Raw genomic sequence first — 26,119 nt, 5'->3', positions numbered from 1 at the left:
TCTGTAAATACTGGCAATGTGTTTATTTATATCTGTACCTGAAAACATCAGAAGAATAGCAAACAAACACATAACAGTAAATTTACAAATAGATCTATATCAAGCTGCCTTTTTTTTTTTTTTTTTTGGCATGTTGATCCTGTACAAGGAAAAATGTTTGGTACAAACAGTATTATAAACTAAATAAATCTACACATCATATGCAATATATTTCACATTCCTTATTAAAACTTTGTTGTAAAAGAAAAAAAAAATTGAAAGGCGTCTGCTCATTTAAAAAGAAAAAAAAAAAGCAAGAACTAGTTTTAATTATTCAACAAAAGCTCTGCTGTTCTTTCTTCCACCCTAGACAAAATGCAGAAGGTACACATTATTTACTGTGTACCTTTGAAGCTGTATTTTGTAAGCTCCCTGTGTTATTCTATAGGTGCCCGACACCTGGCTGTGACGGCTCTGGCCACGTGACGGGGAACTATGCATCCCACAGAAGGTAAAAACCATCCTATCGCATGGGGCTGCAGCGCTCAGGGTTCTCAGCAAGCAGCAGCAGAAAGAGGTGGCTTTTATTCTGTGTCCTTCTTTCAGTTTATCTGGTTGTCCTCGTGCCAGGAAAGGAGGTATCAAAGTGACTCCTACCAAGGAAGAAAAAGAAGACCCTGAACTTAAGTGAGTACAAAAGCAGTGGTCTCCCATCAGTGAAGGGGGAAAAAAGCCCATAAGAGCTCAGGACTTGAGGCATCATAGGAGATGCTCCAGTTAATCTGAGCCACGTGAGAGAGTAGGGCCTGCAGCTGGAGCTGAACCAAGTGTTTCTGCTTCTAGTGAAGCTGGTGGAGTCCATCACCTTGGAGCTTGAACAGTGAGGAAGGATTGCTGTATCTGCTTGCATTGGTCCAATTATTTTAAACAGTGCTATGAAACTGCCACCTGGTTGGAAAATTTGGCAAAACAAAGGAAAACAAATTATTTCTGCCTGTAGTGAAATCTTCACGTCAGCTAATTAAATCAGAGTGATACCTTCAAAAATATGTCCCAAAGAACTTAAATATATGTAAATCTCATGTCTTTCCTCTATAAATAAATAAAAATTTCACTTAAAGTGAAAACTGGAAACTCAACAGAGATTCACTACATTCCTGACTTGAATGCACATTCCATTAGAATAAGTAAATGGTAACTGCCAGAGTATAGATATGAAGATTTAGTTGCATACAATGTTGTTCTTAATACTTGCTAATGATCTATGAGAGGCTGCATGACACTGACAGAGCAGCACAAAAAATCCCAAACCTTTCTTTGCAAGTATTTACATGAGATGATACAAGTTTTCCAGCTACAGGAACCCATCCTCTGCTCCATGCCAAAAACCTAGATAGAGAGGAGAGAATGTTGACTTTCTACACTTGTAGAAGTGTGATTTATTTCCTGTGATGATAGAATTTCAATTTTATTTTCTGGTAAAATACTATCTAAATTAACGTTTTAGTTTCTTAGGCTGTATGACTGAATTTTAAATTGCCTAATCTCAAGATCAGCTGAACCCCTATAACTCAGCTTGACATGAATTGGATGCTCAGGTACAGTGTGCCTCGGGGGACTGAGCCTTAATCCATTAATGCAAAGTGGCACAGGCAGCTGGAATTATTATCTCAAACTTTCTTGAGACTGTCTTCGCCTGCTGTCTCCAGTGAAAACGGGGGTTCTTTTGCTGTGTTTCTGTAGATGTCCAGTGATAGGCTGTGATGGCCAAGGTCACATATCAGGTAAATACACTTCTCATCGCACTGCTTCTGGTTGTCCTTTGGCTGCCAAGAGACAGAAGGAGAGTCCTGTCAATGGGTCTTCACTATCCTGGAAACTGAACAAACAAGAGCTGCCACACTGTCCTTTGCCAGGCTGCAACGGGCTGGGTCATGTTAATAATGTTTTTGTCACCCACAGAAGGTATAACTTTGTGTTTTCTCTTTTTATTTTTCCTTAACATTCCACTGTTGAATTGGCAACATGTGAGGTTACAGTCTGAATAAATTGTGCTGAAGTCTTTTAAGTAACATCACAGTTTACATTGCAGCTGAAGTAATATGGATCAGAATAACTTTCAGTGGGTTGGGGCCAACTTTTCACTCTTTTTCTACATTCAGATTGCAGTGTAACTTTCCAAGGTATTTTCTTCAGATTAACACAGTTTCTGTATGATTTAAAATTTAACAGAGATCTTTCCTAGGCAATTATGGAGTTGTATCTGTATATCTTTTATGGAAAATGCAGATATCTTTGAAATGACACCAGAAAATATTTAGCAAGAGCAATGGCTGCATTCATTTCATATTTCTGCCAACGGAAAAGCTGTTTTTATAAACTTTGTATTTAAATAGCTAGAACCACACAAAAAAGTAAACGTGTATAACTCATATGGATTTCACAAGCTTGAAGTTACAACAATCTTAGAAAGAAAACTATCCTTACAAAGCGGGAATCACACCTGTAACCAGTAACAATAAACATTATGATTTTATATATCACCGTGAAGACACTAGTATAATTTGACCACATTCAATAACTATCATAGAATCATGGAATGGTTTGGGTTGGAAGGGACCTTAAGGTCATCTTGTTCCAGCCCCTCTGCCGTGGGCAGGGACATCTTCCACTAAAACCAGGTTGCTCAAAGCCCTGTCCAACCTGGCCTTGAATATTACTCAAAGAATCTGGCTATAGAATCTGAATTAATACCTGGCAAATTCTGGTCTTCTGTCTGTAATAAGAATTAAGTATATATTCTGTACCTTCTTTGCCTTCTCTCTAAAATTCTGAACCAACTTGTCCGATACAAGTATGTCCAAGGTGACTTGAACAAATTCAGAGTCCAGTGTTATCCTAACTTTATGATCTACATCCCATGTTAAAGTCTTTGCATTAGGACCCTACTGTAAATTGGTCCTAATTAAGCAAATAACATAAATAGTATGTTAGCTGGTTGCAACTCAGACTATAGATGATTTCTCTCTTACATAAGGCTGGATCACACTCAAGATCATGTTAGTTAAAATGACATAGTAAATATAGTTTTGTGAGTGATAACCTTTCCTAGGACATTTGAAACCTAACAAGTAACCCATGGCTTTGAGACATTCTTCCAGTTAGTTATCTGCTCTGGGCAGAACTAAGCAGCATTTCAAAACTGGAGAACTAGCATCTTTCCCTATATAGCTTTTAGCTAAGCCAGTCTGAAGCTAACTTCAACCCGCAAAAGCTTTTTTTTTTTTTTTTCCCCTACATGGAAACACCATGTCTGTTAGGATTTTTGTTTTTCATTTTTACACACACACACAAAAATCAACCATTTTTCTGTGGAACAAAATTTTCCTTCACTCCTTACTTGGCTACATCTGAATACAAATCCTTCTGCCAGTTCTTCAGCATATGGGTATTTCTTCTTTGTTATTTATAAAGATAGTATTAAGACAGTGCAGTTCATCTTAGCCCTTTAGTGGGCTATAAAAATTGCCTCAGATAATTACCGGCTGATGAAATTGTAAGCTTTGAAATAGCAAAATGTAATTTAATGTGAACAGTGGTTAAAAAGCAAGCTGACTATATAATAGAACCATTCAAAAAAGCTATTACAGTCTATAGGGCATATCCAGAGTTATTATTGTATTGATCATTATTATGTATCAACAAAATGATACAATAGTTGTGCACCGTGGAAATCATCCCATTAACTAATTTTTTTTTAGGATTGTAAACTTGCCAGTTTAAAGGACCATACTGCTCCTCTTCTCTGGAGCACAAGCCCTCAATGAAAACAATAGAGGGGTTTTATTTATAAGTGTTGGAACTGCAGGAATTCTGTAAATGCATCTTCACATAACTTAACAGTAGCTGCCACTGCTATTTTGATTATTCTGAAATATGCTTAAGAGTTGTTTACTTATAGGTTGAGATTTCTGTGCCAATTTTCAAGCTAGAATATACAGTTAAATGGCTCTTTATGAGTTATGTCATTCCCCGAAGCTATGCTATAATGGAGATACTGATGTGACCTTAGGTACAGAGGTCTGTCCAAGTGCATGATAATATTGCCTGAAAGGATTGTTGCCATTTTCAAGTGGGTGCTAATGTTTTTTTCCCTATTCGTTTCAGCCTGTCTGGTTGTCCTCTGAATGCACAAGCCATAAAAAAGGGCAAAATTTCGGAAGAATTAATGACTATCAAGCTTAAAGCAAGTGGTGGTAAGGAGATTTGTAAAAGATGATGACATTTATTTAGATAGAAGGGCCCTGACTCCCATTTATACTTATGCCCCTTTATGCCATTCTGGCATTAATTCTCACTCCTTTCAGTTGTCTCTAGCAATAGCAAATTTTGAATAACAAAAATCTTTGCATGAGAGATTATAAAATTATTCTCATTTACATCATGATAACTCAACATTGAGGGTATGCTCTCATCTTGTCTCAGAGCATTATTTTTTGATTTGGAGATGCTTTCAATATTGTTATTACTAAAAAATTATTAGTTGCAGATCAGGAGGACTTAGCTCTCTGATGACTAAGGTAAGAAGGGATAAACACTGTGTGCAGAAATTGACTCCTCTCCCTAACTTGAATACTACATGGTTTAGTGTCTGTGCAGTACTTGGACAATTTTGCTAATCCATGTAGTAAGTAAAAGGAACAATTACAAAATAGGTATAGAGGGAAATATGTAAGAGTCTCCTTTCTTCACAGTGTGCTTTATTAAATTGGGCATTGAGCCAGGATTCAGGGAACTTTATGCATCCAACTGTTGAGGAAAAAGGTTGTATTATGTGGGGCAAATTAGTTTGCTTCCATATGTCCATGTTTTCACTGGGGCAGGGACTGCTGCTTACAGATTCCCCAAGCTGGCTCCCCAGTCGACTCTGTTTAGGGCTTAGGTTTTAAAGCAGTAACAGCAACAGTGGCACAAATCTTTAGGCAGAGCTGGTCTCAGAGTGATGCTGAGCAGAGAGAGGGACACATATTGCCACTAGCTGTAACTGCTCAGTATTTTTCAGGACAAGGCTTTCATTAAGGACCTGAAGATTTTTTCTCTTTGCTACCTAACTTGTGGGAATATCAAAGTCTTCCTTCCTCTTTTCGTGTAATGCTTGTTAGCTTCCTGACAATTTCCCTTTTGCTGCTATTTAAATGTCACTATTTACCACATGTAACTAAGGCTGTGCTTATTGAAGTTATTCTGCACGGAGATTTGCCCCCACAGAACTTCTTACAAGTTCAGAAGCAGGTACAGATCAGCTTACTGAAGTCAGCAATCATACTAGTGGAGATGTTACCCTGGGGTGTTCCCTGCTAAAGAGGGGTTGCTGTTATGTTTCTTTTAAAATGAAAAAAAAAAAACATTGTAAATATCCCTTCACGTTTTGTGATAAACTTCCCTCTTTCTGGGTAATTTTTCCTTTCTGTACCCTCCAGCTTGTAGTTGCATGTTGCACTGGAAAAAAAGAATTGTGAAACACAAAGACTTAGAAAGCCCCTTCTATGTTTCAGCTCATACAGATGTTTTACAGCTAGGACGCAATTTTGACAGTAAAAGCAAAGTAAGAGGCAATTTAAGGATCAATCATTTGATCAAACACTTGTTATCTTCCTCTTGTTCAGTAACAGGTAACACAGCTTGTTACTCATACATCCATTTACATGTGGACACTTTAAATCTGGTATTGCTATTTTCAACTATTTGCAGGTATTGAGAGTGATGAAGAAATCAGACACTTGGATGAGGAAATAAAAGAACTGAATGAATCCAATCTTAAAATTGAAGCTGACATGATGAAACTTCAAACCCAGGTATGACATCAACATGAAAGTTCTACCTTTTCTTATGCTATGTTTAAGCACAATAAATAAATTAAATGCTATGTAAATGCTATGTTTAAACACAGTTAGTCTGCTGTGCACTTGTTTTCCCATCATTCTGTGGCACTTAAAAGTACCAAAATCCTACATGCTTTTTTGTCAAGTTTTTGTTTGTTTGTTTTCTGTAAACAAGCAGAAGATTCCTAGGTATTGTCTTAAAGATCTGATGAATGACAAATTCAGGGTAGTTTGGAGCTAATCTTGGCAATCAGGAAAAACATATTTACCAAACAAAACATTCATTTTCCTTTGTTGACCAAACTTTTGTTGACCAAATCAGGCAGAATCTCATACTGTGGTTTTTAGGGAGGATATTACCTCTTATCAGCACACTCTAACTCTTAATGCCACTTGACTTTGTTCGTATGTGTACCTAAGAAAATCTCCCTAGTTCAGTTCACCCACTGTCAGTTATTCAAATAGTTTGAATTTTGCCTCCAGGCAACACCTGGTGAAGAATGGATGCCTTTTGCTAATTTGTGTAGCAGACAAGTTTGATGGGAGCTATGGAAAAGAGTCATTCTCTTTCATTCTTTTGTATACCGTAGAGATTAAATTGGCTTTAAGACACTGGCAGTGGTTCTATGGAGTGAGCTGAATACTTTCATCCCTGCAGAGACTCCTATATGCACCTGGGAGTTCACCTGGGCAGGCTGAGTAAAAGCAAGAGCAGAAGCTTGCTCAATATTTTAGGAATAAGAGTTTAAGAAAAAAGTTCCTAAATGAGGTCTGGGAATTGAATATAAGTCTAAACTGATCTAAACCAAACTGAGTGTAACCATACACCTCTGTATTTGTGCCACACTGGAACGTATTGTGTTGATTCATGCTGGTTTTGTAATAACCACTGTGCATATGGTCTAAATAAGGGTGAAGTTTATGCCACCTACGCTAGATCTAAATGATCTGGCTTCACACTGCAAAGATTGTGGGGATATCCATCCCAGACTGCACTGCAGCGGGAGGATAGTGTTCAGTGTCTCAGGACACTTATGTCAGTTCTCTCCGGCGATCACCGTGCTGTTTACACAGAGATTGCCCAATTTATGCAGTCAGATTTCTTCTCCATGGACTTGCTCCCTGGAGAAGGCAGTCTGACCAGCAAAGCCTGAACTAAACTACAGCTGAAGCAATGTGTCCCCTACAAGGCTTGCTCTACCTCCTTTTAATCTAGCCCAGCCAGGTGTTAGGCTGCTGCGAGCACCCTCCAGAGGAGAGGCTGTAGTGGATCCCAGGCAGCCAAAAGGGGTTCCTCCCCCTGGGGAGAGTTTTGATGTGTGACGGTGTGTGAGGAAGGGAAGTGGCCACAGCAAGAGACATTTGAGTAGTGCGGAGACGTGCATCCTGACGAGGAGAGGGTGGGCATAGCAGCCGTGGCCGTGGCTCCATCGCTCTGTGCCTTGCAGAGCTGTGGCCAGGCACAGGGGTGGCAGCCCCTGGTTCTGCCCTGCCCTGCTGCCTGCTGCTGGGCGAGGAGCTGGGCAGCGGGGAACCAGGCCCTGCCATTGCTGCCTTTGGTTTTTCAGCACTGCTTTTGACGTATAAGCCTTCAGAGCTAAGTATATTCCCAGTGCTGTCGCACTATAAAGATACCATTTTGCTACCTCGGATGCTTTTTCCTTCTCTTTCCAAATCCCTCGTTTCCATTCTGTTGGTCGGAGATCATCTTTGCAATGATTGTTGTGTGCTCAACCTCTCGGTTTCCTTTCCACTCTATTTTTCTCTTATTGTTCCCAGCGCCAGCCCTGTCGCTAATCCCAGCCAGCCCACAGCTCTACCCTCCACCCAGGAGTGGGGCAGGAAAGTAGCACAACAGCTAATGCCTGTTCCCTTGCTATTGTTCCCTAATCAGCAGGGATGCTGTAAGAGCAGGACAGCAATCTGAACGTCAGCTTCCTTTCTCCTTCCCTCTGCCAGCCCTGCAGCCACACTCTCCATCCCAGCTCCACACTGACCTTCTCCACTGAGCTCAATTCCCTCCTCCCGCCGCGGGGCACCTTCCAGTGCCTCGCTGCCACAAGGTTTTGCCTTGAACCAGCAGCAAAGTCCATCACTTCAGAGCACATACAACCTCTTCCCTGCTCTGAATATTCGGTGGAGAAGTTACGTCTATCCTAAAAAACCCATACCTGAGGTTCAGATCCATTGTGGCCCCTCTCATAATCACGTAACTTCCATTTTGGCTTCAAACTGCGGTTACAACATCGCTGCCAAGGGTCTGTCTGTTTGTGTGTTTGTGCCTGCCTGTGTCTTTTAGATCACATCTATGGAGAGCAATTTGAAAACAATAGAAGAAGAGAACAAACTCATAGAGCAGAACAATGAGAGCCTGTTGAAGGAGTTAGCTGGCTTAAGCCAAGCCCTCATCTCCAGCCTCGCTGACATTCAGCTTCCACAGATGGTAAGACCACAGCCAGCAGCGTCACACCTTCTTTGAGACTGTTTTGCCAGTGCTTGAAGCAGATGAGCAAGCTCAGGGACCAGCAAGAGCAATAGAGCTGCATTAGCAGAGAGCTCTTTTAGCCGAATTTACCTTGCAGAGATGCTGGATCGTAAAATCTGTGTGGTAGCAAGGGCAGTTGCTTCCCGGACTGAGCCAGCCCTTGTACCTCTGCCCTGTGCCACACTGTGCAGGACAGGCTTTTCCCTCTGAGCCCCTATCTGAATGTTCACCTTGCACAAAGAGTGAAAACTTCACACCGAGAATCCTTATGCAGTCTGCTCCTAGATCAAAACTTTAACCTCTTTCATACAGATGATTTTTCTGGAGCCAACAAAGCTTTACCTTTTCAAAAACTCCACATCCTTGATGTCTTACTTGCAAATGCAGGCCAAATCCACAAAGGTACTTGGGTCTCCAGAGCTACAGGCCCTTTTCCCAGCCTCAAGGGGGTGGCTGGGAAATTAGGTGAGGACAGTTACAGGCATGTCAACCATAGCCCCAGAGCCAAACAGGCCAAAACTGAAACGCAAGTTACACTGCAGGCAATATCTAACCCCTTTTCTTGCTTGGAGAGTGTGTAGTTCCCCCAGCACGTGCAACTCCCTTTATTTCTATAACCCCTCCATTAATTTGGATGCCTGCCCTGTTTACAACTTCTCCATGGTTGCCATATCACTGCTTTACCATGCTTTGGGGTTGGGTGTTCGGGGGGTTTTTTGGCCTTAATTTTATCTCCTACAATTATAATCTGTTTTGTCTTCATTTAGGGGCCAATCAGTGAGCAGAATTTTGAAGCATATGTAAATACACTCACAGACATGTACAGCAATCTGGAACGGGACTATTCCCCCGAATGCAAAGCTCTGCTGGAAAGTATCAAACAGGCAGTGAAGGGCATCCATGTGTAGGATGTGAAAGCTGCTGGGCAACAGAAATTACTTAACAGCAGTAAACTCCAGATGGATCTGTTAGGAGTTCATGTACTGCTAAGGGGTGTAGGTTGCCATGCTGCATTTACAATTGCAACATTGCACTAATTTTTTCCCAGCTGACATAAAGAAAAAAGAAAGAATAAAACCACAACAGACTATTTGTATTAACAGCAATGCACTCTGTTAGTATATTGTATTTATTTCAGTACAATTCCTTTTTTTTTCTTCTTTTGCACTCAGTTTTTGTAAAGTGAATGTAAAAAGTGTGTGCGACTATTTTTTATATTTTTTATTTATTTCTAATCAAAGAGTTGGTTTTTTTATCTTTTAACAGCATTTTTGCGGCCTGCCATATTTTTACAAATGTGTTTATTAATTTATTTTCCAATGGGATTTTAAATAGACTGAAAAGTTATACTGTAAATTAAATAACTTGCTGGGTTTGTACAGGAAGAAAAAAAAACCTATGAAAGTAACAAATGACTGAACCGTGGTTCTAGTTTTATTTTCCTCACATCCTGCTTTTTTATAATGGCTTTGTATCAGAAATGGGTTTGCGGTAACATGAGATGTGAAGATGCCTGGAATGAGAAGATAAATGGTGCCCACTAGTGGGGAACTTAGGCTCTTAAAAGCACAGTATGCTGGAAAACAGTGTGTTAAAGAATACGTTAGCAATAATGAAATATAGCAATCAGCAAAGCACTTGACTTGGCTGTGTGATTTAGCCTATGCGAATGATTATTTAAAATGTTTCAAGAGAACTTCAGATTTATTTTACCACTGTGGTTTTTTTCAGAGTTAGCTCATGGTGGGAAATGACAATTCTCTCTAAACAAGAAGGGTAATTCGATAGGACTGGTACTTTTTTAGTACGAGACATTGAGGTTTTAACCAAGTGACCGGTATTGCTATGGATTTGGATTTGAAAAACGCAAACACATCCCGGGCTGAAGGCTTTGTACATAATGAATCGAACACATCTCCCCTGAAATGGCATTTAATACTGGTTTGAACTTAACAGCAGCTGAGAAGGCAGCGGTCTGGAGAGGAATAATACCACTCCAGCGCGACGGTGGTTGCTTTTCTCTTTGAACAAACGGTAGCAACACGGTGACTGGTTTCTCCCATCCTTCTTCACTAAGACTAGGCTGATACTGAATTTGTTACCAGTCTTTCAGTAGGGTACCAAGTGCTACAGAGCATACAAACAGATGGAGGTGCGGACAGACGAGCACTTGCGCGGAGGTGCTGGCGTCCGCCTCGGTATCTGGTTAGCCTGGGTGTGGAACTTCTGAATCCGTCAGAAAGTAGCGGTTGCTAAAACAGAGGCAATGTCTATTTCAGGGATTGTAAGTAATTAAGCATTGTTTCAAAAGTTTTTTTTATATTTATTTTTTTTAAGAAAAAGGTATAAACAACCAGCTAAACTGCCTTTTTTGTATGCACACACACCTCATGTGCATATGTGCCTCAGTGTAAATGTATACATGGATCTAGCGTGTGTTTAATTTTTCCGTGCTATAATGAAAGTGTTTATTTTTATTAGCCTCATTTATATTTAGATTGAATATGATGGCATTCACAGGCTTGACATATACAATTATATTATTACTGTTCCTGCACAAAAGTACTATTCAAAAGTGATTCAACTTTCATGCACTGTGGTCACTGTTCTGCATTAGGTGGGGCTTGCTTTTTGTTTGAGGGTTGATTCAACTCTCTGATCTTAGTTTAGACAGGGGAAAATGTATGTTCTTAGGAGCTGTGTTTATTTTTAAATTGATTTTTCAAAAGCTACCATATGTGCTGTCTAATATAAATAGGAGGACACCAAACAGAAATTTGCTATTAAAGTTATTGTTCTTGCTAAAAAAACAAAAAGCAAACATTTGTTATACTTGTTAAATGCATACAAAATGAGTTCACTCATTACAAAGACTAAAATTTAATTTACTAAATATTTTAACAAATTTGTTATATATTTTATTTAAGTAAAAAAAAAAATCTCTTACTGACCTATGTATTTATTATTATGATTTACTATGGCTTCAGGTTAATTTATCTGTGTTTGGTTGTTTGCTCAGGATGTTCTGTGAAGTATGTTTGTATTTATTTGCCTCCCTTGTACTTGATGTGTTTTGTAATGTGCACTGATTTTTTTTTCTTTTTGTTTTTCTTTTTTTGTGTTTAAATGCATTGATGAGCTATACTGTAAATTAGACCTTTTGTAAAGAGCAATGATGTATGCATTTTTTAATTTGGAGTAGTTTGTATACTGTTTCTTCATACAATTAATATTTCTTACATCAAAACAACAAAATTGTGTTCTGTGCTGTACATTTGGTGTATGGTAGGAAATAAAATTGATAATGAAACATTGCAGCAAGTTTGTTGGGTTTTTTAGCCTCTAGATGCCAACTTGTATTACACTTTCTTAACTGCACCTGGCACTATACAGTGTGTCAGATGTTTTACTTGCTTTGTGTACAAAATGTGTCATCCCTGTAAGTAAACTTCTGGTATAAATAATTTAATTAGTGTTTTACTTTGTCAATTTGAAATTAGAAAGGGAAAAATGAAACTGCTTAGGAGGTCCTTTTCACTTCTGAAGGGAAAAAAACCTCAAGATAATAATCACTGCATTATTTAATGCATTCTTTTCTTGGCAGTTGTAGACTTCATTTATACTGATAAAGTACAGGATTTGTGCTGACCTTTAACAGCTGCTAAATTATGTTTAAACATAAAAGCCATTGTAAAGTTTCCAGCAATTCGGAACCGCCCACTGTTCCAGTGCAATTTTCTGCTGAGATTTGCAGTGCTTAGACAATGCACAAATAAAAATCTGCTGGTTTTAGAAAGACAATATTTCCAGTATCTAATGGACTTTCTTTTTTCACTGCTTGTTGTAGTGAAAACAGGCCAGTTTCATTTAGGATGCCTGCTAATGGCTTCAGGAGCATTTCTTGTCTCAGATTCCAACTTTCCATGGATAGACCAGGAATAATTTTCAGTTAGAAAATAAGGTAAATTTAAAGCCTATAAAGTAGCTGGTAATTATTTATTTGAATAGACATAGTTCAATAAACTAAAATGGACCCTGACACTAGAAAAACTGACATGTCCTGCATTTAAATTGAGCAGAGATTCAAAACTCGCATCATGACATGAATCCTGGATACTCACAAATCTTGCCAAGTTTGGAGCTGTAGAGTCAGCGATGGGCTGGGTTGGAGACAGACCTGTCCTGGGAAGCTCTGCTCCACTGGGGTTCAGAGTTTCCTTTGCTCTAGGATACTTATCCAAGGAGAGCATGAACTGGCTCTTAAGGAACTAATGGATACTTAAGTAATATTTCTTAATGAATATAAAATAATATTCAGGGTCCTTTAAAATTACTGTTTAACTTTAGCTGTAGACCTTCAGGTCAGCAGACACTACTGGGATAGTCTCTTCTCATACATCACAGATGAAGCAGAAACAGGTCTCCCTTAGCAATGTGCCTTAATGCTAAACAGATAAAGACTGAAGCCAACATTTTCATTTTGTCTGACTGCCTAAATTCAAATTACAATTTTAGAAGGCCTTATTGTCAGATAGGCAGCTCCCCACAGGGCATTTTTTAAAGATCTATACCAATTCTGATTTTCTGCTGTTTATAAGATTTATAAGGGGGAGGGCAATGGTATGAGGATGTTAGGCTTACGTACACCTAAGAAAACAATGCTGTATTCTCAAATGTTTCCAGCAGTATGAGACAGGGACTGTAAGCAAAGAAACACTTTTCCTAGTGGTTTTGGATAGGAAATATGATATCCAGAGTTTATTGATTAAATTATTATTATCTAAAGACTGTTCCTGCATTCACCTTTAAACAAAATGTTTATTTCAGTGTTGAAATTATGGTCTTTCTCAATTAAAAAAGAATAATGTAAACAATTAAGCCATATTCATTACTAAGCTAACATAAGCCATGAGGGAAGAAAAACAACCAAACAACAAAAAATGTTGCTCTTGAAATAACCTTTCAAACCATTTCCATCTCCTGAAATTTCCATTTTTAATTATTGTTCTGTATTTATGCCTATAGAAGGGGGGAAATTGCTTAATTCAGTAAAAATATATAAATTCCATTGATTGAATTAACTTGAATGGAATTGAAACTTTAAATATCAAAAAGAAGGTAGAGGGGCAAGAACATTTGCTGTCCTATTGGCTCAGGAAGTCTATCCTGTCTCTTAACTAAACATGATGAAGGTTTTTGAGTCTTCCGTGTAGAAAACAGATTCTGTTTTCTACTGCAATCTTATTTCTATTTACTAATTAAGCACCTTTTCTCTCCTGCTAGCTTAGTGTATCTATCTAATTATGTCATGGCTTTCCCACTCAGCACCCCTTTATCCTACTCATATTGTACTTTTTTTTTTTTTTTAATAAGTCACAGGATTTCTCGATGGGAATTTGTTATCATGCAATGACACAGTTATGACAGAAGCCATCCCCTTCATTTCATCCCGTGTTCCTTCAGTGCTACACATTCCACCTTTCTTGGCATTTCTGCTATGCTTAAAATTTCTTTATGATTTATGCAGCTGTATAACTTGGACGCTGCTAGGAGATTTGCACCAGACAAAGTCCTTTGTTCATCTCGCTCAGGACACTGTGGGATGATAGAGCTCTATTTAGCTTTTGTGTAATGTAGGACAGTGACCTAGTTTCAGTACCTTTCAATATCTCATTCTGGCTTCGTTTTCTTCTGTCTCTTTTGCTCTAGTAAGTCTTAGACAGCCAAGCTTACACATAATTTCATCAAGGATTAGTCTGATTTCCTGTCTGACTTCATGGTACAAATTGCTTCAACTGCATTTCATTCTTAACGAATGTTCCCAGGGACATTGTCCAAGTAAATCTCAGGACTTCTCAGTTATGTGATAATAATTACTATTTAGGTTGCTGCTATCTGCTCCTAAAACTGTTACTGCACAAGAATTTTCCAAACCAGCTTTTGGTGTCCAGCACCAGATTTTGGTGCCCAGCTTTACATCCCTTGAAGGGGTCTCATTTTTAGAAGCTAAATGCACAGCTATTTTTGCCAAGTAGGGCCTTTTCAAAATTCCCTTCTCTGGCCAATCCAAATAACTAGCTACTAAGTTTTCATATTATTATTTCATAGAGTTGTTATATGTATCTTATTAATACCTATTTGCATGTTCAGTGCACCATAAAATTCCAGGTGGGTACTTCTACCCATCCCAGGTTTTGAAGAATAAAACATCACTGATGTTACCCCAAGCCTAATTCTGACCCTTACCAAACTCTTCTTTTACTGTCTGTGCACACCTTTTTTAAGGCTCTGACAGAAAATAAAAGAAGAAGAAAAAACAAAGGACTGAACCTCATTCTTTATTTAATTGAAGAAATCATCTGTCCAAACAGTTCCCTGTCACTGCTCCTGAAGCTGGAGCTGGGGCTTAAAGTATCTGGCCTGCAATCTTCTTTAATTACAGTCATATGTAGCGTCTCATGTGCACCCCCTGCTTACTTCTGACACAATAAGCAAAATCTGGATTAGGAGCCAGGTTCTATGCTGATTTCAAATTTATTGGGATGAAATTCATTTGATCCTTTAGAAGCAGGATGAGCTTAGTTCCCTTGGGAGGGAATTGCCTAGAACTGGGAGGCAGAGTCAGGTTCTTTAATCCTGATGTCTGGTCAAAAAGATTTTAGGGAAGGAATGGAGGTTTTAAAAAGCTCATAGAAACCTACTGGGAAAATGTGTATAAATTGAATTCCTTCACAGAAAAATGCAATGCCATCTCCATGGACTGAAGAGCTGAGCTCTTTGCACAGACGCGTGTGGCAGAGGCACCGCACGTAGAGCATGGGTGATGAAGGCTGTGAGGGGACATCTTTTGTGTTTCCCAGACAGCAGGAGATGAAACGGCACCTCAGGAAACCCGGCTTTAGGCCCTGCTCAGCCTTTTGGGTCACTCTGAACAAGACTCTTGATTCGAGTTCTGTTTTCACATCTGTGAAAGAAAAAAATGAGCCACATACTCTGAAGTGTTTTAAGGATGAGCAACACCAGTCTTACTCTGGAGCATGCAATACATGCATGCATGTACAGTGAGGGAGAAAGAGCCAGAGCACACGTGTAAGAGCATATAGTAGCTATTAATACGTGCCTGGCAGTATACTATCAATTTCACAGTAGTAACTGCTGTGTTGGATGAGAGATATCTGCAATACCACACTATATATTAAATGCCTTGATGGCAGTCATTATAACTCTGATGCAGTCACTTCGTCCCCTGCATTTTAGAGGTGTTGCACAGTACCAGGTTTGGCACGTGGGTCTGCTGGCCTCGGTTTGATTCCTCTGCCTGTCAGAATTGGCTCTGCTCTGTATGCCACAGGTTCATGAGAAATCCCCTCTTTTCCTATTTCCAATGTTATCAGTGCTTAGGCACAGCCCACCCTCTAGGTTTAGCTTTTTTTTCCCCCCTCCTAAGGCATTATTACAGTCCTCATTTTATTCCTACACTTCTTACATTGTTTCCCCTGAAGATATCTTCCAGTTAGCGCTGCTGGTCAGTCTGAAACTAAATTTTCAAAATGTAGAAGGTGAAATTTCAAAAGAACAGAAGCAAAGGCTATAAAAGCAGAAGCATTATTACGGAAACAATGGAGCTCCTACAGATTTTGTGACAAATCAGCTGATTGCTATGACAGCAAAGTTATGATTCACCGTTAAGAAGGAAGAGGAGGGAGGCTCAGCTGTTACAGATTCTCTTTGGCAAGGGCCTGCTCCTGATCAGCACGATGGACGACCCAGACTAGCAGCAAGAGTCAGTGCAAGGCTGGCCAGAGAACCGCACTCCTGTGCGTGGTGCAGTGTCAAAGGATGTAAACGGTGCAAGTCTTACGCATGAGTATAAATATTTGAGCTAAAAAGCAGGTGGGCAAGCAGTGACTATAGCTCCTGTGTTTATGGTGACGGTGATGGGCACAGGGCAGCAGTCCACAGGAGTCCATTGGGTGCCAGGCTCCCTCAGCTCCACCCAGTGCAGAACGGGTCCGTTTTCCAAACGTGGGCCTCTTCCCATTTTGTCAAACTAAATACCCTCTCCAGCTTGCTGTGGTACCTTTATGAGTAGTGTTACTAACCCTGGGGAAACACACGCTACCTCTGAGCTCTGACTCATCCCGAGATGGGTTTATGTCTGGAAGAACAAAGGTGAATATTTCACAGCACCTGCTGGGCAGGCAAAGCCTTGCTGCGGAAACTCCCCAGCAGCGCAAAACTCCAACCGCCAGCGCATCTGCTCTCGCAGGCTGAGATTTCGGGGGGGAACTGAGGTGCTTGCTGCGTGCCTTTTCTCCTTTGCCTGTTAGCACCTCCCCGGGTGCTGCCGTCCCCAACCAGGTAGCGGCCGCCCAGCTGCGCTTCCTCCCTTTTCCCCCCTCCCTACCCAGGCCAGCCTGGAGGCAACCCTTGGGGTTTTTTTCTGCAAGAGGCTTAAATCTCCTTTCACCATCTTGGGAGCATAGCGTGACTGCAGCCATCGCTGGCTGGCCTGGCTGCCGCCGTTCATGATGCCCTTTTTATTACCAGATTAGAGGACATTGTCGCGATGCGTATGAGGCCTTTCAGATAAGGCGCTGTACAAGTTCCAGCAGGTTCCAAATACAACAGCGTGGCTTTTGCATCCAGCCTACGGGATCAGAGTTTATTTCCCCAATGCAGACAGCTTTGCACTGCCTTCCTGTTAATTAAAGTATTGATTACAATACCGCACTGTTTACATGCAAGATTTTGCATGGTCTTGGCCATTCACATGCAAATGAACTTGTAAGCCTTTCTGTGCCCTAAAATCTGCTGATGTCAGTCTTCCAATTCTAACTCTACGTTGTAGGACATGTGGCTTTCTATAGCTTAGCTTTGATGCCCCCAAGTCATATTATCTCAATTCAGAGGTTCATTATGATAAATCTTTCACTGGTTCTAAATAAAAAACTTTAATTGTACTGTACTTATTCAGCTTAGGTTTTGGCTCCTGAAGGCAGCAGTTTTAATTGCATCATTTGTATAGTGGCCCAATATGTTTTGGTGTGAAAAGTGCATTATCACGTTTAATTTTGCATTATTTTTCCCATATGTTTTAGTTACACTAAAACTTCAGATGGGAAGCCATGAGGCTTTCCCACTGCTCTCTCATTCTCTCTTCAGTGTTTTTTAATGAGCTAAGACCACACTATTTTCTTTTGTTCTCATCAGTTGAGGTTTTAGGGAGCTGTTTATTTGTAGGGTAATTCTTGTATTTATGTAGAGCAAGGCATTAGACATTTTTATCCTCTACTTATTAACAAGCCAGATGGTACCGGCTGCTACCCACACAATTCCAATTATCAGATGGCAAACTGAAATATACGTGGGGCAAATGAGAAGATGTATATTAAAGAAGCATCATGGAGAATTGGCTTCTCAGAAATGTTGATTCACAAAGGGGTACTAGCAATTAGGGTGTGACAGCCTGCTGCTGAACGTACAGCGTTGGCCTGGGGGCACAAGCGTTCAGTCTCCAAAATTTTAATACTATCACCCTCTTTCCCCTACGGTATGAATACTTATCTGAAATCTGATTCAGGTTCTTTCATACTTCTGATTTCTTGTCCACTTCAGTGTGATATGTAATATCAAAGCCAGTCAGCAAGTTAAGGTATCCCAGAAAGATTGCAGGAAAGCTGAAAATTAACATGAAGTTTGTGCATCCCCTCTCTTAATATACCCTCATGCACCTCTTGGCATGCACCTCAGTAACATAGAAATAGCTCTAACACTGAAATGTAGGATCCAGCAAAGTATTGCTACTCCAGGTCTCAAACTGACCTAGAAATTACAATTTACACATGGATTTTTGCTTAGGGGCAACTTTCAACTTCAGGTTTAAATATAAGGAGGTCTGGTCACACTCACGGATTCATGGTCTTTTAAAAACAACTTCTGTAAATTCAGAACCTAGACCCGGTCCTGACATAGGGATTCACCCTACATCAATGACACATGCTAGTAATAAAGAATGAGTGTTTTAATGGAAGATTTTGTAATGCTTTTAGTTTTTTTCTGGCCAGAAGACACAACGTCTATAGGAAATGGGTTTGGATAAAAACTGTGCTGTCATGCTTCCTTTGTTTTGACATAGAAATCATACACGAGTTGGCTGGGAAAATAGTGAATTGTGGGGGAAACTTTTTGTGTGACTCTTCTATTCCTTTTCCCCACTGGCTCAAGCTGAAAGTGTTAACCCAAATCAAACTGTGGAGAAATTTATGTCCTCAGGTCAGATCAGCTAAAGGAAAAAGTTATTTAAGATGAAGTAATGGCTTTCTAAATCCTTCAGTTGTTCATATGGGCTACTAGAAGGTTAATCACCTATGTGACTGGATTTTGCAAAAGTGGCAATGTGAAGCATTTCAGATTCTCTCTAGCTTCTGTTTATGGTATCCAATCAAGACAACACCTTCTCTTTCAACAGCTGCTCTGATCATGCCAGGGAAAAGGTACTCTCCTTGCAGCTGTTCCTGGCTCTAACATTTATAACTTACAGTTCATGGGGCAGTCTTTTAGCAGGATGAGTCCGAAAAACAAAGCTGCATGGTTTAAATACCATTTACACTTCAAACAGTTTCCTATGTGCAAATGGTGCATGTGCAAATTCTCACTCTTGTTCAAGGAGAAGTGAAAGATGTGTGCAGGCATTTGTCTGCCATTTGGTTACACAAGTACATGAATCTGCAACTGGGGAGGAGCTGGTGCTGCTTCTGTCTCACCTTCCATCTGTGAAATGAGGGGACTAACAATGTTCCTTTCATCTTGCTGTTAGCAGTAGAACTGAGCAAGATCTGCGGTGGACTCTAGGGTGGTCTCAATGAGATTCTAAGAGTAAAACTGATACAGCCATTCACAAAGTCTTGGTGAGTTCAGACAGAGCTTTTGTATCTATCTGGCTTACCAGTTACAAAAAAACCCCTAAACCATTGCCCAGTGCTTGTTCAATAAATGCTCATTCCAGTGAAAGCAGCCTATTGCCTACTTTGTGTTACTGATATTCCTCAAAAAGGTTAGGCAAAGTAGAGAGATTCAAAATAAGCATGTTCTTGAAGCTCCAAGGTGCAACTGCCAGTTTCTCCCAGTCTACACAATTGTCATGGAGGTTCACTTACTGGCTTCAGTTCTTTAAAATCTGCAAGGCCAAAGTTTGATTTGATTTCTCAAAATAAGAAAGCCAGCACTGAATCAGATGCTTGAAGATCACTGACATCCCAATTATTGTCAGGTCTGGATTGCAAAGAAGTGATTCAGTAGCTGAACATCTGTGTACTCGCTCACGTAGAGTTGCTGTTTCACCCACAAGCAGCTGTGGAGTAGACAGGCAAAATTCTCTACATGGTGATAATTACAGTGTGCATTACAAAGGAGGCATAGTCATAAGAGCATGCAATCAGTTTGAGTTTTTTTAACTTTGGAACAGGCAACACTGCTAGATCCATGGCTAATATACGTAAAACAGGTTTCTCAGCCAAAATAGAGGAACATTTAGTCAGATCTGAACACAATAAAGAAATTCACTTACTGAGCAGGAAACTTTTTCCAGTCTCTGTTTTGCTTCTATAGAAGCAATGGTTAAGAACTACCCGAACTACCCCAGGCACCCAAACTCTTCAAGAAACTGAAATACAATTGATTCTCTATGGATTTGCAATTTGCTTTAATACGCTTTTATTGCTCACTACATGTGCCTGCCTGCTGTATCTTAGGTAGTGGCATTAGCCATTATATTATCATTACTTACCACCAGGTTAGTGGTGACAGCTGAGTATCCTTATCAGAGCTCATGATCTTTTCATCTCTTATCTTATGCACTTTCAGCCTCTTGGTCACATTTTTATATGAACCCTAGTGCAGCCAGAAAAAAAAAAAAAAGAAAGAAAAAAAGAAAAAAAAAGCTTACAATGAAATCTTTCTCTCACCCAAGGCAAGCAGCTATGCAAGGCAGAAAGCCTATGAAGTAAAGCTTAAATGAGATAAAATGGGATTTAATTAATGCATAAGCCTTGTGTGCTTGTACAGGACTGCCTTTTCTCTACGTTCTGGATCTATGAGCTCAACTTTCTTTTTCATTGCTAGGAGCTGAAAGACATGCAAGTATGAAATAGTGCCTTCCTTGGGTTAATTCTGACACTTTGAATTTGTTATTTCAAGGCTCACATGTGAATATGAGTGTGTTAGTGTGACAATTTGTGGATCACTGCCCATGCAGCCAGAGAGAACAGTCTCACCCCACGTAAACAGAGCAGCCTGGACTACAGCAGGAATTAATATATCATAAAACATAAGAATTATGGCAAAGTACAAGAAGATTATACTATATTGGGAGTTCAATCCTGTATCTTACTGTAAAATGGTTGTAATTTGTTATCGCAGGGGCTTCTGGTACAGTAGCAACTACACAGCAAATTCCTTTCCTAAGCAGTAGTCTGGTTCATGTGTTTACATGACATTTGTGGTGAAGAAAATAGAAATCAAGTTACTAGTGTTTTTCTATCAACAGCAAGTCTTGGTTTTCCACCTGAAATATTCAGTAACTGTATTTTATTCATTACCTAAACAGGTTCCAAAATTTCACAAATTTTTCTCTGAGGGAAGATACTAGGCACAGCAAGATTTGTGAGGAAAAAAACCAATAGGTCACTCTATAAAAGCAAACCAGCTGTCAAGGTTTTACTTGTTCCCTTAATAGGTAGCTACAGAAAAGCATTGTTTGGATAGAATAATTGCAAATTTGGGATTGCAGCATTACACGATGTGCACAGGAGGAAAATAAGGAAATAGATGGTTTAATTTAAAGTAAAAAAATTAATTTAAAGGAAAACCCATGGGAGGGGGAGAGGGAGTGAGCTGAAGAGAGGTAATAGGAGCCCTGCTCCTGCCGGCAGTCAGGGCCAGGTAGAAGACTCAGGCTGGGCACAGATTAAGTAGAATTGGTCCTTGCTGACCCTACATACAATTTTCTGACATACCTGGCACAAAGGTGTGTGGGCAACAGGCACCTACCCATGACTCTGGGTGCTTAAAGCACAGGATATCCAGCATTGATGGTGTTGAGGGCTCCCTGACAGGTAAAGCCGATGAGGTGGGTGCAGGCAGCCTCTGGCTCCTGGGGGATGCAGGCTGGGTTTGCTGGCACAGGGGCAGATCTGCAGTGCCCAGGTTTGGCCCGGATGGCAACCCCCTTGCTGAAAGCCTGCAGAGAAGAATCAATCCGTCGGTGCCCATGCACACGGACGTGTCCCTGAGTGGCACTCAAGACTCTTACAGCAGCCGTCCCCTGGGCTCCAGGGGGCTCGTAACAATTTATACTAACTGGGATTCATCCCCGTGTATTTTAAATCCCACAACAGAGAACAAAAATTCGGCAAGATGCTTAAACGTGTTAGGGTGAGTTGAACACAGTTGTTCCGCTGACCTTAATGGCGCTATTCACACGCTTACAGCAAGGCGTGCCCTGAAGTACGTTGCTGAATCAGCTCTTATGCGTGTACTAAAATATAACAGTGATTTCTGCAATCAAGGCCAGTGCCAAGCTCTGTTACATTCCTGCCTAGAGTCAAGATATTAGACCATTGCTGCTGTGTGTAGTAGCTGGCATTGCAGCTCCTCTTCCCAGGCCTGCTGAAGATGAGCAGGAAGCATCCACACAAATTGGCTCATGCCGCTTCTTTAATAATTCATGTATTTTTGCTCTCTTCTATAGTTAATGAACCTCCCCCACTCTCACCCTCATTCTCTCTCCCTCTCCCATTCAGTCAGTTTGTTGTGGTTTCATGTATCTAATCCATCTGTCACTCGATTATAGCTATCGAGCACCTGTTATGGATTTCTAGAGTTTCATTCAAGCTGTTGACAAGTTATTCACAAATTGGCCCTTGTCACACTGTCATCGTGTGGAGTGCACTTTAGTGAATTCTTTTGGGTACACAAAATAATGAACAGAAGACAGCAAGGCTTGTGAATTAAGCAGTTTCATGTCCCCAGTATTTAAAGAACCGTTAACAGATTGGAAGTTTCTTGTTGGTGATATATTTTTCAAGCCCTTTTCTTAAAATATTTTGTCTCCTCCATCCAGACCCTTTTGCATGAATAATCACAACACAACTTGCTTGAGTTGTCAGGGCAAGCTATGTTGACAATGACGCCTTATTTTATACAGCCTATGTTGCAGCTGTGACAAGCTGATCATTGCTTCCTCTGCACAATCCTCGTTGCCTACACTGCTTTGGTACTAGCAGGGAAAGCAGAGGGCTGGCTTGCTGGCTGGCTAGCCTTCATTAGCTGCAAAGCTCTTCTCTTCAGGTGGTTATTTGTTTTATTTTGCCCTACAGGACACCAGGCAGAAATCAGGTATCGGAGGCGACAAAGGTCACTATCCAAGAGCAAAGCATCTCCTGAACAAAGCCTTAAGAAAAGAAAAGTTAAAGTTAAAAGCAGGTTCAGCTATGTGTTGAAAAATTCTCACTTTCCTAAAAAAATCTCAAAAAACTCAGTACCAGAAGGTCTAGAAATAAAGTTTTTCACCCACTTTGTACTTCTGCTTCCAGACAGTTGCTGCTTACTCCTTGCTCCTTAGACTTTTGTCCTGCAGCTTCTGTATGTGCTCTGCTGTTGTCCCCAAATGCTCTTGATGTTATTAACAATTTTTGAGTGTGTGGTAAGGACCTTGAAAGTAATGTGGTACCAGGATAACATAAGCTAAAAGAGAATTCTAAAATATTCTCACAGTGCAGCATGTTGGTGCTGTAGAAGAATGGATTTGCAAATAGAGGCAGAGTGATTGATCTGTTTGCAGCTATGAAATCAGTTATTTATGTGCAACTTGGCTTGAAACAAGTAAATGTAGTGCATGCATATCTGTATATTTAAATCTATTTTGCATCAATAAACATATGTACATTTTTCTAGTGTAGTCTGTGAATCCTTTGAATAAGATTCCAGAGCTTCAGTGTTTCGATCTTTGAAGAGGATTTTTTTTTTCCAATTCAAAAGGACAGAAACTACAGTTTAGCAATTGCTTTGTCCATATGGGGTGCTAGTATAGCACTAGAACATTATGTGGCAATTGCAAAGGGGCTAAATTACTGCTGATCACTTACTACATTTCTTACTGCTTAGTGGTTTGATGTCGTAAGATACATTTTCCTTTGTTGTTTCACAGAGGTCTAGCCGGGCTGATCATTGCTCTGATAAACCAATAGGTGGCAGGACTTCAAAGCAAACTGTGAAATAATAAAGCCATATTCCCTTATAACGAAGCTTAAAATAGAACATGCAGCTGTCTCGATAGTTAATAGCTTAACAGTTAACTCAGAAGAAGTTCTTTTTAGAGTTTTTTGAATATGTTTGTAATTATTCAATGTTCAATCTGTGAACTGCAGTTCAGATACTCACAAAAACTTCCTTCGCAATTAAACAAAACAAAGTTTCAGGGGAGTTATGGGCTAAGTTTGTAAGGGCATTTAGGTATTAGAGGATGCTGATAGGCACCTATGATTTCTAAAGCATGAAAGATTCAGATTCACAGAAATACTTAGATAGCTAAATATTTATGCTGATGTGATACTGATCACCTGTAGGGATCCCAGCATAAACAGGTTATGATAATAAATCCCACTTTCAAAACCAATCCATTTCCTTCAAGCCAGATCATAAGACCAAGTTATGCACCTGAAGAAACTTCACTGAGAGTTTTAACACCACTTCACTGTGAAACTATCAGTGCACATCAGTAGTAATACCTTCCCACCTGCCACTATCCAACGCATTCAAATCAGCCTAATCACAACTTCAGCACCACAGTAACGACCTGCTCTAAGCCCTGCCTCAAGCAGAGGTCCTGCAAGCCCTGACACCAGGATTTTAGCCTGGATACCAAAACGGTCCTTTCATTAGTGGCTTACCCATACAGCAGCGTCCTCAGCACGCCTGAGGCATGCTGTCTCCCAGGACCATGGCAGAAAAATAAATACAGGCCACCTCTAGATGGAAGAAAAGCCCAACTCCAGCCTACGTGACGGCTGAGGGATAATGAGAATAATAGAATAAGCTCAGCAGAGATGGCCTTCAAGACAGGCAGAGGTTTTGACAACTAGGGCACAGGCTGCTTAAGTAGTTGACTTGGCTGCGGTGCCCGCGTCCAGCAGAGAGCTCGCAGCCAAGGATCCTGAGCGAGGGGAGCCACCTCTAAACTGGCATCACATCAGTTGCTTAGACACATAAGCCCCATTCTTCAGCCTTGCACTATTGGCTAATTTAGGCAGCTCCCTGCTCAGCTGTTCGCCTTAAAAAGCTGAAAATCCCTTTCTTACAAGCTTAACAATTCCCGTATAGGGATCCCAAGCTGCAAACAGGCACTCAAGTTGGTGCTGCTGAAATTCCAAGCTGCGAGCGGCCGAGGAGTTGTGTTGTGCTCCTCTGCCAAACAACACTGAAAACCATCTAAATAAATCCCTTCAAATCCTAAATCTTGCTGGCTGTGAGGAAACTAGGCTAGGGGGGCTTAAATCACTTTTTGAAAATTATGTAGGACCCTAAGTCACTTATGTGCCTTTGAAAAATCTACCCCTAAAAGGGGGATGCTAGAAAGTGATTTCCTTCCCAAGTACCACTGTTAACTTTGCGAAATTATTCCTGAAGTGTGCATGAATAAAATTTATTCATAGAAATAAGGGTACCACCATCTGTCTAAATAAAAAGGAAGCATAAAACAGGCCCCAAAACATATTGGTGTTTGGGCTTTTCCAATGAATCACTTAAAAATCTATAGGTTTTCACTGGCTTTATGAAAAAACAGAATATGTTCCTTCTAATTTTTTTTAACATATAAACCCCGCATATCTTCTAAGTATCTCTGATGAGTGGTCTGGGCATTTGATTAAAGGATCCTGGTAATGAGGATATCTTGGCCCTTTGAATTGTTTTCTTGGGTGGTGCCAAAAAGAAGTCTCAGGTGTTTTATAACGGCTGAAGTATTTTACTGTAAGAACACTCCCAACACCCCAAGTATGAAAAAATAAAGAAGATTTATAAAAATGATATGTTTTACTTCCATTTCAGTTGGTGCTAGTCTTTTGTCTTCAATGATGGGATTTAGGGGTGCTCCTTCCTACTCTGAAATGGTTCAGGGAGTGAATAGTTTTGAGGAAAAGAAGTAAGTACCTTTCCCAGAAGTAGCTGTTGAAGATCATTGACAGAATTGGATAAATTTGGGCTAGATTCAGGTAGGTGATGGTTACACCACTGTAAAATCAGCACAACTCCTATTTTTATATACAATTCTGATGTTGCTGCATTTTCATAATATGCACCTGTGGTGGGATATGAGGTTGAGCAGAACACTGTGTCTTAGTATCGCTTAGTTGCCTGCTCTCTTGAGCAAAAGCAGCCTTTGCCTATCTACTCATTTCCTTCAAATGCTTTTCTTCTCAGCAGCTCTCAGACATTTTAAAACTGTGCTTTTTTCTTTAACAATTTGGGCCCCCCTTATGGTTGCGTATGTGAATATCCTATATGTATTGCCATCTTTAGCACACCCCAAACCCTACACGCCAACCTCCACCTCGCTTCCCATTTTCATGGTGTCTATCCCCCCTAAAAAGATCTTTCTTTTGATGCTTTAGGAAAGTCACCACTGCCAAAGTGATGTGCTCTGTGCTCTCCTTGCAGCCCACGTGGGTCTCGGCAACCCAACCCAGAGCTGCCTCTGAGAAGGGGAATCTGTGAG

The 26,119-nt window shown here is 40.3% G+C and overlaps 1 protein-coding gene across 1 annotated transcript in view; it reads left to right on the top strand.

Annotated features, from left to right (window-relative positions):
• ST18 (ST18 C2H2C-type zinc finger transcription factor) overlaps positions 1-11,656 on the top strand; it is a 172,793-nt gene extending 161,137 nt beyond the window's left edge. The window contains exons 16-22 of the mRNA XM_069779327.1: positions 428-490; positions 586-666; positions 1,723-1,944; positions 4,147-4,235; positions 5,731-5,834; positions 8,161-8,304; positions 9,114-11,656. Of these exons, the coding sequence (XP_069635428.1) occupies positions 428-490; positions 586-666; positions 1,723-1,944; positions 4,147-4,235; positions 5,731-5,834; positions 8,161-8,304; positions 9,114-9,254 (844 nt within the window). The 3' untranslated portion in view covers positions 9,255-11,656. The remainder of the gene's footprint in view (positions 1-427; positions 491-585; positions 667-1,722; positions 1,945-4,146; positions 4,236-5,730; positions 5,835-8,160; positions 8,305-9,113) is intronic.
• The last annotated feature ends 14,463 nt before the right edge of the window (positions 11,657-26,119 follow it).

This window comes from Haliaeetus albicilla, chromosome 3 (genome assembly GCF_947461875.1).
Source record: "Haliaeetus albicilla chromosome 3, bHalAlb1.1, whole genome shotgun sequence".
Classification (NCBI taxonomy): Eukaryota; Metazoa; Chordata; class Aves; order Accipitriformes; family Accipitridae; genus Haliaeetus; species Haliaeetus albicilla.
This window is presented reverse-complemented; position numbering and strand designations above follow the sequence as displayed.